This window comes from Hemicordylus capensis, chromosome 2 (assembly GCF_027244095.1).
Source record: "Hemicordylus capensis ecotype Gifberg chromosome 2, rHemCap1.1.pri, whole genome shotgun sequence".
Taxonomy (NCBI): domain Eukaryota; kingdom Metazoa; phylum Chordata; class Lepidosauria; order Squamata; family Cordylidae; genus Hemicordylus; species Hemicordylus capensis.
In genome coordinates this window covers 402,954,937-402,968,181 of record NC_069658.1, presented here as the reverse complement: position 1 = coordinate 402,968,181, position 13,245 = coordinate 402,954,937, and the positions used below count along the sequence as shown (strand labels likewise).

Genomic DNA, 13,245 nt, shown 5'->3' with positions numbered 1-13,245 from the left:
ATGAGAGACTCAAGGATGACAAAACACGAGACGGCATTAACTGGAAACAGAGTTCCTATTGCAACCAGGACAACGTAGATCAGCTTGGACAAAACGTTCGCAACAAATGGCTGTGCTTGTACGGTATCTTAGCTCTTCCTGGCAAGCTCTAACTGCCAAAGAATTCAGTGTTTGTCTTCAGGATGGATTCCCACTCTTAATTTAACTATAAGAAGTGTCATTAGGAACAAGGACAGATGGATGGGCATTGCTTTGCCTCATGTGGAGAGCAACCCACACCAGGGAGCACCTTGTGGCATCTAAAGTGAAAGTCTGTGTGTGTTCTGGCTGGTAAGGTGCTTCAGAGTTGGCACACACACATCAGAGTTGCTATGAGGATTCCACCAAAAATGTCCCTTCTCCACCTTGTACAATACAACGAATACTTATATACCGCTTTTCAACCAAAGTTCCTAAAGCGGTTTACATACAGAAATAAATTAATAAATTAATTAAATGGCTGCCTGTCCCCAAAGGGCTCACAATCTAAAAAGAAACATAAGACAGACACCAGCAGCAGCCACTGGACGAATGCTGTGCTGGGGTTGGATAGGGCCAGTTGCTCTCACCCTGCTAAATAAAGAGAATCTCCACTTTGAAAAGGTGCCTCTTGGCTCAGTTAGCAGGGGTAACTCATCCTCACCCCAGCTGCAATGGGCAAAAGTACTTAGAAGAACTTTTGCACCATTGCACTCTGAGAGGTAGCAGGTTGGCTCCAGTCCTCCATGTAGCGGCTGGGTGGGGATGACTACTCATGAGGGGAGTTCTTTGCAGTGACCTTCTCCTGGCAACTGTAACAAGCTTCAGCACTAGGTTTCGAGGCAGGGAAAATGCAGGCTGCTGACAGTCTATGGCATCAGATTAACAAAGACAGCTAAGAAACTTACTTTGAGTACCTTCAAGTTTCAGGCTGGTATTAAAAGTCCCACTGATTAAAAAAAAGAAGAAGCATATCAATTATCGATCCTCCATATATTTGGGGATTAACAAATGCATGGAGGATAGCCAATGATGGACCTATTAGTCATTATGATTATATGGAGCCTCCATGTTTAGAGGCATTATGTCACTGATCACCTGTTGCTGGGGAGCCACAGCAAGTGAGAGCTATTGCCTTCAAGCCCTGCTTGTGGGGCTTTCCTGAGGCATCTGGTTGGCCACAGTAGAAGCAGGATGCTGCATTATGCAGACCTCCAGCCTGATCCACAAGGCTCTTCTTATGGGAGGACCATGCAATTGGTAAAGAAGGAAAAGTCTAAATTTAAAGTGCTTAAACATTAGAGCAAGCAGCATAGAATAATTCTACACCAGGGATTCTCAATGTTGGGTCCCCAGATGTTGCTGGACTTCAACTCCCATAATCCCCAGCCCCAGTTAGGGGTGTGCACCGGACCGCGGACCTGCGGCTCGGCACTGGGGTGGGGGGTTCCATTAAGGGCGGGGAGGGCTTTACTCACCCCTCCCGCGCTTTGCAAGTTTGGTGCCATAATTATTTTTAAAAATGCGCCGCAGAATTTCTGGTTGCTCGCCGCTCCTTCTTGACTTCAAAATCGGGCGGCAGGATACTTCCCTGCCGCCCCCGAAGCCCCCTCAAGCCATTTGAGCTCTTGAAATCTCGCCCGGACCGAGTGCCAAAGCGCTCGGGCGGGCGGCAGGGAGATGTCTGTCCGTCCGCCCGCCCCCTTCCCTGCCTTCTGCGAAGTGCAGGGAGCCTTCTGCGCGCGCGTGCGCAGAAGGCTCCCTGCTTCTGCGCACGCGCGCGCAGAAGGCTCCCTGCACTTCGCAGAAGGCAGGGAAGGGGGCGGGCGGACGGACAGACATCTCCCCGCCGCCCGCCCGAGCGCTTTGGCACTCGGTCCGGGCGAGATTTCAAGAGCTCAAATGGCTTGAGGGGGCTTCGGGGGCGGCAGGGAAGTATCCTGCCGCCCGATTTTGAAGTCAAGAAGGAGCGGCGAGCAACCAGAAATTCTGCGGCGCATTTTTAAAAATAATTATGGCACCAAACTTGCAAAGCGCGGGAGGGGTGAGTAAAGCCCCCCCCCCGCCCTTAATGGAACCCCCCACCCCAACCCTCCCGAACCAAAACCACCCCTTGTCCGGATCGGTTCGGAGGCCAGTGGAATGGCCTCCGAACCGATCCGTGCACACTACTAGCCCCAGTGGCCTTTGGTTGGGGATTATGGGAGTTGAAGTCCAACAACATCAGGGGACCCAACGCTGAGAATCTCAGTTCTACACAATAGCCACTCTGGCTTCAGCTGAAGTGGGATGGAACTCTTCTTCCATAAAGGAATGCATAGTACTCAAGCCATCTGCAAGCAGACGTTTGTCTGCCTAACGGAGAACGCACCTCAAGGACTAGCTACCTGACTCCTGCCACTCATCTTGGGCAAGAGTACGTGATTAAGGGTCTGGTTAGGAGGAGCCGGCCTTCCTAGGAGCAGGCGCTCCTAACAAGGCTGCGTGCACAAGCTCTGGGGGAGGAAGCTGCTCTTGGGACGGCCCAACTCCCTCCGAGGTCTCCTGAGCAACTGGGCTGTTTTCAGATGAGTGGCTGCACCTCCTCCCTCCGCAGCCCCCCAGCAAATCAGAGAGCCACTTTTTACTGATATTTGTGTAGCACCCCCACGCAACGTCTTGCTTCCTCCAGAACATCTTGCATTTATCTAGGACAAGCTGCTGCTCTGCAAACACTTGGTAACAAGAAGCTACTGTGGGTCTACTCCGCACTCTCAGGTGCAGGCTGCTCCACCCTGGAGCCCAGCCACAGGGTGGAGGCAGGGGCGGCATTCCTTCCAGCCCACAGCATTCCTGATCTCGCTCAGCACAGAGAGCAGAGGGGGTGTTGCATCAGCTGCTTGCCCAAAGGCAGAGATTCTCTGAGTGAGGCTCAGCAGCAGAGAAGTGGTGCTTGAAGTTTGGCCAGCTCTGTTGGGCTTATGCCAAGCAGAGCCTATTTCAGATCAGACAGCCTGTCCTCTAAGATAGCGGCCAGCCTGGGCAAGGCGCAGCCCAGCACAACGAAAAGTGCACATTTCACACAATTAATTAACCCCCTTTCATTCCTCTCTTCCTTTTTGATCCCTGGGGATTGTGTAGGATGTTCATGCTGCTCCCCCTCCAGCATGGTTTCAACATACATGCTTGGGCAGGGTGGGATTAAACCATTTACACACTTGTACATTGACACCTCCCTCTTGCTGCTAGGGACTGAGGGCTGCGGCTGTCGAAGCAAGCCTTCCATGGGTCTGTGCTGAAGTTTGCCTCCCTCGCCTCCCTCCAAAAGCCCTGGACAACTGTATAAATCTGTTTCTGCAATCACACGGTCCTCAGGAACAGATTTATACCATTGCAAAGGGCTTTTGGAGGGAGGGGAGAGATGCAAACATTGCTCCCCCTCCACACCTGCTCAGCTGCACAAAGGAACCTGCAGTGCAGGGATGCCGAGGGCTTAATGCACACCTGCAGGTGGCCTTCCGGTGATGGAGGGCAACAGAGGGCTGTGCATCATCCTAGCCACTTCTGTATGTCACTCCCCAGACCTAAATGCAGCCCATGAGACACACTGACAAACACATTTCCCAGAACCAAAACCACTGGTTCTGACCATCTGCTCCTGAGCTATTTTCTTGGAGGCAGTAGCATGGAGTACTTTTATGTATTTAGGGAGCATTCCTGCCCTGTCTTGAGGCCTTGGGGAACAATGCATACACACACACGGCCCGTCCTACCATTTTCCACGTTCAGATACAGCAGAGCAGTTTGCCTGGTTTGAGGAGACGGATCATTGTTGACAATATAAGGATGGAAAGCTGTTTCCATATGGACAGAGGAAAAGTGCAGGGCCAGAGACTGATTTGTGCAATAGCTCTGGTTATAATTGTCCAACAACTGATCAACTTCTTGCCACATGGTGAAAGAAAGGAGGTGTTGCAAGACTAGTTTTATGTAAGGGCAATATTGTCCATACATACATGGACACACTCTGAACTCAAGTCTTTCACTGCTCACTTACCCCAGCGCCACCCCCCGCCGCCCTGGTTGCTGTCATCATTACCCTGAAAAGGCAGCCAATCTGTGTGTGCCATGTAGGTTCCCAGCACACTTACTACTCCACAGAACACAGACACACACCACCAATAATACTTGTGTTTTCTTCAAGGTTCAGAGACTATTGAGGCACATGATGGCCACAGTCTGTAGCAGATTGCTCAAAATATGCACCCAGATAGATGGAGAAAGTAACAGAACAGCAAATTACCGTGCCCCCCCCACAGATACAAGCTCAGTTTATATATGAAAACCTAGTGCCCAGCTATTAATCAGGGTAGCATGCTCTTCCACCAAATCCCACCCCTTTATATTGCCACAGAAAACCTGGGTAATGGGACTATTTCATCTCTGAATGATCTTTGTTTGTTTTATTCAAGCTCGTAACCAACCAGTTTGTCAACCACGGCCACTTCCATGTTGGTGACAAGATCAAATGATGCACTTGAGACCTGATTTCAAGGCCAGCATTAGAAACTGGAAATAAAGGCAGCAGCTCTGATAACTGAAGTAATGTTATAGTGAACCAAGACCCAAAACTTTGAAGGAAGTGACTACCTGTAAGTACACTTAGGGAAGGAAGTACACCCATCCTGACCTAGAATCCAAAAAGCCTGTGAGCAGATGATGGCATTTTGAGAAAAGTGCCCTGTTCCCATCCTTCCCCATGCTGTGGTACCCCAATTTGTCCGGACGCTAGGGGAAAATATTCCCAACAATTTAGGTGGATAGAACACCAGTTAAGTCTAAAGGGGTAGAGATGGTTTTGCAACATCACGTTTTGCAACCAACATAAGCAATTAAAACTCTGTCACAGTGGGCCTTGCTGTGTCAAAAGAAAAACAGTTATAGCAATAGCACTTACATTTATATACCGCTCTATAGCTGGAAGCTCTCTAAGCGGTTTACAATGATTTTAGCATATTGCCCCCCAACATTCTGGGTACTCATTTTACCGACCTCGGAAGGATGGAAGGCTGAGTCAACCTTGAGCCCCTGGTCAGGATCGAACTTGTAACCTTCTGGTTACAGGGCGGCAGTTTTACCACTGCGCCACCAGGGGCTCTTATGAGTTCTAAGCAAAATTATGACAGGAAAAGGAAAAAGGGAGGACGATCCAGGTTTGTAAAAGGGTGGGTGGATGTGGGTGTGTGCTGAGGGAGGCATGAAAGCATATACAGCACCCATTACCATCCATTTAGGAACCCTGCCCTCAGCACCACTTGCATGTGTATGCAACACAACTCCACTTGTGTTGCCAAGATTATACAACTTGAAAAGGAACTGGGTGTGGGTTTGTTTTTTAATCTGATTCAGTCATGATATCCTGAGAAAGAACTGTGGAATTCATACCTCTTTGGGGGTGACTGGCCTTATCCCAAGATCTGTGGCCTTAAAGGATGCTTCAAAAGCAGTCAGAAGAACAAGGTTGGGTCCCCCCCCCCGCTTAAATGCCCACTGGAAAGGCCAGGAGAAGATTATGGGGATAGGGTCTGGCATGTACACATACACACCCAGGCAGAGAGAGCGGATTCACACATTCAGTGGCATCTGAGGTTGGGGCCATGAGTGCCTAGTCCCCATGTGAGCCACTACTTTTGCTCCAGCTTCAGATATGCTGAGATTAGGTGCATCATAAAGTGATCTCAGGCAAACCCACCAGCATATCCTGCCTACTTCCTTCAGGGAACCTGACCCATGTTACTTCTATTTGAAGTGAGTTACAGATGATGGGTTCCCTAAGGAAAGTAGAGCAGGTTTGCACAACATGACCAACCTTGGCAGATTGGAAGCAGAAGCAGAGGCTCATGCAGGGAACGTACAATCCTGGGGAACCAGCTGCTTGCCCCATCCTCAGGTGCCCCTCTACGTATGAACCCATCCGGGGCGGGGCAGGGGGATAAAGATCTCTAGTGGAGCTGGAGTATAAATCCCTACTCAGTCAAGCTTCCCCAGAACAGCCTTGGGCAAAACCATGAGCTCAGTCTCCTAAAATGAGAACAATAGTTAGTGGATAACATTCATTACATTCCTTGAAGTAGGTCACTAAGAGTACTATGTTGCTGATAAATAATAATGGAGATGGATGGTCCGTCTCCACATAATCTGCAAGTCTCTGCTTGGAGATATACTGTTTCATTTACACGGCACTCAGATCAGGTCTCGATGCTCTTACAGCAACCTTTTTTTTTTTTTTAAGTTCATGGCCTTCATTTGGCTGCATTTAGCTAGCTTCTTAGACAATCCAGCAGCATTTCTAAACAGAATTCAGGTGGCTGTAGTTACTTCAACAAGTAGCTGGTGGCTAAAAGCCCTGGAAACCAGAACAGCAGACAGGAGTAAGCATTTGATTCAAGAGCGGTTCCCAAACCGTGGGTCTCCAGATGTTGTTGGCTAACAACCCTCAGCATCCCCAGCCACAATGAGCATGATGTAGTCCAACATCTGGGGACCCAGGGCTCTGGAACCCCTGCCTTAAGAGATGTTTAACAAAATCCTGAAGCTGTTCGAGTAATCGGGAAACAGAACTCAGGATTAGAAAGCCACTAGAGATGTTTATTACCCATGTCATGTTTGCCCTCTGGCATTAGCAGTTACGATAAATATGGCCATTGTAGCTGGAGATAATGGGAACTGTAGTCCAATATTGTCTGGACATCCAAGGCTGGGAACCCCTAGCCACCAGGATGGATTCCAGAACAAGAAAATTTAATTATGTCAATGGCTTCATGCATTTGAATCCTAGAACACTTACTTGGAGGGGCTGCTTCCTAGGAGACTTTTTTGTAGTTTGGTATGATGCACATGCATTTTCTTGTGCCCATCCCCTTGAAGCGGCAATGGCTCGCATGCATGAGGATGTGTTCCTTTTTCATGTGCCCTTGACTCTGATACAGCTTACATCTATTTTATAGCCTGGTATCACACCCAAGTACAAAAAATTTTCTCATAGGAAGTCGTCCAGCCCTGTTCCAAATGGGGAGGGAGGGAAGTTGAGCCTCCTGTGCAAATATGGGAAAGAACATCATCACTCTTTAGGACAGCAGCACCTCTTTGCAGTCAGTGCCGATTATTTAAAAGGCCTGCTAGTTCACAGCAAGATTAATTATCCTATTTTTAAAGCATAGGCAATTAATATCCCCTACTTAATTAATGCAGAGGCTCAGATCATTTTTCTCCCAGGGGATGTTAAAATAGATTCTTGGAGCTAAAAAGAACTAAAACCTAAAACCGGGTGGGGAGGGGGGAGGAGGAGAGGGGCGCTATCTTGAAAATTGTTCACATTGTGACTCATCGGGGAAGAGTTAACTATTCTTGTCATGGCAAGTGAGAAAGGGAGGGGCAAACGCGAGAGACTGACAGAAACCCCAGGAAGTCTCTGTGTTGCTGTGGCGCTTAAACAGAGTTGAGAGGAGGTAGCTGGGTGGGGGAGGGGTGGCGGAATCTGTTCTGTCACTGCCACATCTCAGCCCTAATCTGATGGTCCCTTGGTTGGTGCTGCTTCACTGCATGGTCGTAGCTGCTTGATGATAGCCTAGATCAGCATGTTTAGGTCTCAAATTACTGGGGAGATTGTATAGGGAGATTGCAGCTGTGAAGAGCATAGATCCCTTTTTTGGTGGTGGTGGGGTAGAGCACATTTGATTTGGGCCACCAAATCCGTGGACTTCAGTCAGTTACAAAAGGGGCAGTGCTCTGTTAAATGATACTCAAGAAAAATGTTGTTGTTTCCAGGGACTTGTTTCCAGGGACTTATACATACCCACATGTTTGCCCTGTGCTTGCTGTACTGAAGAGGGAAACTTGCTCACCATCTTAGCGATGGGGCGGGCGGGGGGAAGCACTCATTAAGGCATCTGCCTAATCCAGGGTATTCTTGCATGACTTGAGAGCTCCTAAACATGCAAAGGTATGTCAGCTGACTTCAGTGTGGAGGGCAGCACCTCCACATACGATGCCACACAGACGTTTCCACCATGCAGGTGAAGCTGCCCCTAACATGAACATCAGTGATGAATCTGCTAGCAGAGGTTCATGAATCCACCATCCACCACCCCGCCCCCCCCAGCCCCTTTGCTTTTGACTTGAGTGCACATGTTCAAGACATAGAGACAAAAAGCCAGAGAGCAACTGGAAAATCCATCACATTAAGTGGGGAGGGAAGCGGGTGAATTGAGGCCCAGTGGATTTAGCGAAACCTTACCATGCCTGTGGAAAAGCTTCAAACTACAAGCCTGAAACCAGACTGAGATCCCAGCTCCCCAGGTTTAGAAGCACCCAACGAAGTTCTTCCCAGGGGACTAATGCGGTTTAAAAAGGGTGGGGGATTGAGTATAGAGGCTGAGGTAGGCATTATGCTAGGAGTTGTGAGGATGCAGGAGTGGAACACAGAGACAGAAGCATGGAGGTTTATTCCAAAGGTCAGTGGAGGAGAAGGAATCCCGTTTCCATGAGTCAGAGAAAGGCAAAGAAATTCCTACCAGTGGACCAAGAGTTGCAAGCTAGTGAGTGAAGCTCTGAACTGACAAATCACCTGCGGAGAATGGAATTCCCTAATAGGATTGTCCATAGCTGTTCAAGAGCAGTACTTTTTTCATGGTCAATGATACCCTCCACCCCTGTAAGCTGGGACCAGGTTCACCAGTAGTTGAAGAGTCAGTCCAGAGCACTCTTAGGAGTGAGGTGAGGGGCAGAGGGAAAGGATTTGGCACATGAAAAAAACCAAATGGTTAACTTACAACTATACACAGTCAGGGACACATCTCAAAACCTGGCCACTTCAACATCAGCACTGTAATGGAAAAATAGAGAGTCTGTTTGTAGACTGGTACTTGGCATGCATGTGTACTCCGTAAATAACACCCCCAAAAGCAAAAAAGCAATTATTTAGAGCAGGCGCTGACTGCCCTTGGGATTCAAGACACTCAGCTGAGAAAGAATTAACAATGATGTTACAGCTTGCCCAGTTGCCTTGTATCCTGGATTGGAACAAGTTGCATTGGTCACCTTTGGCAATTTTACAGCTCTAACACAAAATATTAACTAATTGCCACCAAATAACAATGACAGGGTGGATGATTGTTGAAGGAGGATGAATTCAGGCTCTGGTCCTTTCTAGATTGACCAAGTAGTCGTCACCAGAACTTGACTCCCCACTATAAGACACTTAGAAGTCATTCTAAGCACACACCTGCCACTTCCCCGCCTATCAAAATGCAGAACACTTCTCCAAATAAGTTCTTTACTTAGATGTCGGCAACATTCAGATCTCAGGTGTTTGGGGAAAGGCAGTTGGGTACCTGAAGTGACAGGTCAAAGTTAAAATAACATGGCAATAATTGCACAGGACTGAAAGCTGTGCAATAATTGCACAGCAGGCTGCCATGTGATCATTCCAATTATTACATGGGCAACATGGCTGTGAAAGCAGAACACAAACAACAACAACAACATAATCATGCACTAGGTCCAACTGAAAAGTCAGAGAGAAGGCGAAGCTTAATGCAGCCTCTGAAGATGCACATCTCTGAGCTGCAATCCCACTGTAATGACCACACATGAAGCCACATGGCTGGCTGACTACCCAAAAACGACTGCCATGCGGAGAGGTTATAAACTGCTATGATGATCTTTTCTATTGCAAAGACAGTTGACTAAGCCAGGAAGTTTTCCACTACTGGCTTTTAGCCTGCATCTCCTGTGGAAGGGAGGGTGTGTGTTCACATTTTGAGAGCACTCACACACAACTTGGGTTTTTCACTGCGAATGCAGCCTGATTTATATCCGGGGTAAAAAAATCCACTTTTTGCAGCAGTTTTTTTGGGCAGCTTCGAACTCGCAAAGAAGCCTCGCAGTAAACCTGCTGTAAAGCCTGCTGTATGGGAAAGCTGCTGGTGGTGATAGTCTTCTTTTAAGGAACTGAGCTCTTATTATTCTGGGGAAAGCACCTATTAGCTCCCCCATGGTAAATTCCTAACACAGACCCCATTTAATAGCTGGCCAGTGTGGCCTGCTGAGCGTTTTTCACACAGGGCTTTTAGCTCGCTTCTCCTCCAGAATGGAGGGTGTGCATTCACATGATATTGGACAGATTTACCCCAAAGTCTCTGTGAGCTATTGGGGAGCACTTCACACATGATTCAGGTTTTTCATTGCACGCTAAGAGTAAAGCCCGATTTATATCCAGGTTTTAAAAAATCTACTTTTTGCATTGGGTTTTTTTTTTGTTTTTTTGTTTTGGAAACTTCAAACTTCGCAGTAAACTCGGGGTAAACCCTGATGTGTGAAAAATGCCCTGGAGAGCACTTTCAGCGGGATTTAGGAAATCAAACTTAAGACTTTAGCCAGATGCCCTGTGTAGCCTTGACCAAGTTGCTCTCTCAGCTTCAGCTCATCTGTTACATGCAAATAATAATTATCTGGCCCCAGGATTGTGGGAAGAGCTGTAAAGCCCTTTGTACATTCATGGAACCATAACTGGAAAGAGGTGAGTTCAGGAAAATGCTGATTAGAGGGGTGTCTCAGCATTACCAATGAATGGGAAAGTGTTTGGCAACACACACTTTGACTGCATGATCTGTCAGTGATTGATAAAGGTAATAAAACTGAAGACAATCATCAAAGCCCAACTCAATGGAGGAAATCAAACTTTTATTCAAACTCAGTACAGGGCACATTTCTCTTCAGCTTTTTTTTTTTTTTTTGCTCTTAGTTTTTCTTTTTAAAAAGCTTCCCCCCACCCCCCAGCACTTTTACAGTCTTCACATACGTTTTGTGTATTTTTTGTTTTGTTTTCATTTTCTACATACATTCTTTTACTACAGAATACCCTGGCTGTAAAAGTCTTTTGAGCAAAGTTATGACAACAGTGCAAAGAGGTTCTTATTACATATGCCCCAAATCTATTATATAAAACAAATAAAACCTTTGCTATGTGTGTAGATAGATCTTTTATATATACATATAGTCAAGATAATATTGCCAGCAGCTTTCTATACAGGTCAAATATTTCATTTTGATATTGCCATATCAAATTTCATTCCGTATTGCCAGCAGCTTTCTATACAGGTCAAATATTTCATTTTTTTAAAAAAAATCACATTGGGCTCATAAAAGAAAGGGTATATAACTTTACACTGTAGACTTTCAACTGGAACTGAAAGTGTTAAGTCTTTTAACAAGGACCATGTGACTGACTTCCCAGAATTCAGTGAATGAAGAAGCAATATCAGTAGCCATTAACTCCAATTCTACTTCATTTGCCTCTGAAGTTAATCAAGACACACTAAGAAGATTGACATTTTAGGAAGTTAAAACTTGAAATTTGCCAAAATCCATAAGGTCCACACCATACCCGCAAACACACGTATTCTGCCACCCATCTTCTACCCAAGAGAGGGGAAAACCACCCTCCAGTTTTACAAATCTTTGGATTGAGTTGGCAAACTGCATAATTTAATAGAATATCCCTTTCCCCCCAACCCATGGCTCCCAGTACCCCAGAGCACTAACCGTGAGGTAACAATACCTTCCTACAAAATATATATAATATATATATATATAATTATATGTATATATAAAACAAAACCTTTTTTTAAAAAATGGACACCGTGTTGGTGCTCAGCTTAGATGGCTGGATCAGGTTAACAGTCCAATCCTCACTAAGAACCAGCCACCGCTCTCCACGCCCCAGCCCTGTTCACTTTCCCTAAAGGAACCCTTGAAGAGCAATTGAGGGCACCAGCCTCTCTAGGATCTCTATGCACCTTCCCTTTAGACACAGAAAACTGGCATCATGGTCAACTTCAAAAAAGGATAGTTGAAATAACAGTACGTACACCATAGGCCATGCATATTTGTTTCTGGTATTTAAAAGATTTTTTTCTCTCCATTTATTTTGCTATTAATGTGCAGCTCACATTAAAGCCTCTGAAAAGGGATAGTGCATTTTTAAAAAAATAATTTACAAAATACAGAGAGAGAGAGAGAGAGAGAAATGCAAGATCATCATCTAGTTTAGTGTAAATGTAAACTGCATCCAGGCGGCTGCTGTGGGGGGAAAAACTAGCAATCCCTGTTTTGACATTTTCTACTCAAAAATGGTTTGCAAACATCAGGGAGTGGGGAGGTAGCAGCACCATGGGCTCCTTAAGGATCACGAAAGTCAGAAATCCAAGAGAAGAATGAGCGACTTTAAAACAAAAAACAGGGAGCAGATGAGAGGAGACTGCACAGAAGAAGGAGAAAGAAAACGAAGGGGACAGAGAAGCAGAAAACTCTTCCCACCAGCAGCTGCCATTTCTAGTCAAGGTTCCTCCTCTCACACTGTAGATACCAAAGTGCCACTGCCGCTGTAGAACAGAAAGAAAAAGCACAGAATGCTGCCAAACCATGCTTCGCCACAAAGAAAAGGTCTCTTGATGGGCAACCACCAAAACAGCAACACTTCTGGAACACAATGCAGTCTCCCCCTCTTTTGGAAGCAGGAGAGAGGGAGTTGAGGAAGAGGCCATGATCAGGCTGCCTGTGCAGTTGAGCTTTGCTGCAGCTCACATGGGGAGCTCCATCCTACCTACACTCAACTGCATCCATTGCGCTAGGATGGTCACTTCTGCCGCCACCATCCCCACTGTGGAAAAGGCAGGGCTACCTTTAATTCATGTTAAACAAGAGTATTTCCACCCCACGCTGGTTTATCAGACTGGGAGATGACCCGAAAACCATTCCAGCTATTGTTAGGTCAGGGATCTATGTATGTTCCCTCACCAGAGTCCTTTGTTGTGGATATTGACACACACTAGAAAGCTTGCACGCTGGAGGGCTCCTCTTAGTATGAGAACCAGGCAGCTTTCATAATGACAGTCAGAAGTCCAACAGGGTTGCAAACTAAATATCATAATAGAAGTCCATGCCAGGACTAAAGCTTACATTTAGAAAAGTATCTCTTTTTATAAATTTGAGGATTTTTCCCGCCACAGTAGTGTCTTTCTCCTTCCCACCTCACCATACCGCAAACCCAGGTTGCTTGGCTGAATGGTTAACCCCACTCTAAACTAAGAAACAGCCCAATTTTGCCTTGAAATCTATCCTTATTTCCAGGCATTGGCAGCTATTCCTCTACTATAATGGAGATGAACCCTCTTCGCATCGAACCCT

General features: G+C 46.5%; 1 protein-coding gene across 15 annotated transcripts in view; it reads right to left on the bottom strand.

Annotated features, from left to right (window-relative positions):
* Nucleotides 1–13,245, bottom strand: part of BAIAP2 (BAR/IMD domain containing adaptor protein 2) — a 223,173-nt gene that overhangs the window by 6,541 nt on the left and 203,387 nt on the right. For 7 of the 15 annotated variants that reach the window (XM_053297059.1, XM_053297060.1, XM_053297055.1 and 4 more), the window contains one exon: nucleotides 927–967. The exons of 2 other annotated variants lie outside the window; for them this stretch is intronic. In XM_053297059.1, the coding sequence (XP_053153034.1) occupies nucleotides 927–967 (41 nt within the window). Of the gene's footprint in view, nucleotides 1–926; nucleotides 968–8,828; nucleotides 8,882–10,719; nucleotides 12,441–13,245 lie in introns of those variants that run through there. 6 more of the 15 variants (XR_008316360.1, XR_008316361.1, XM_053297058.1 and 3 more) reach the window with 3 other exon arrangements.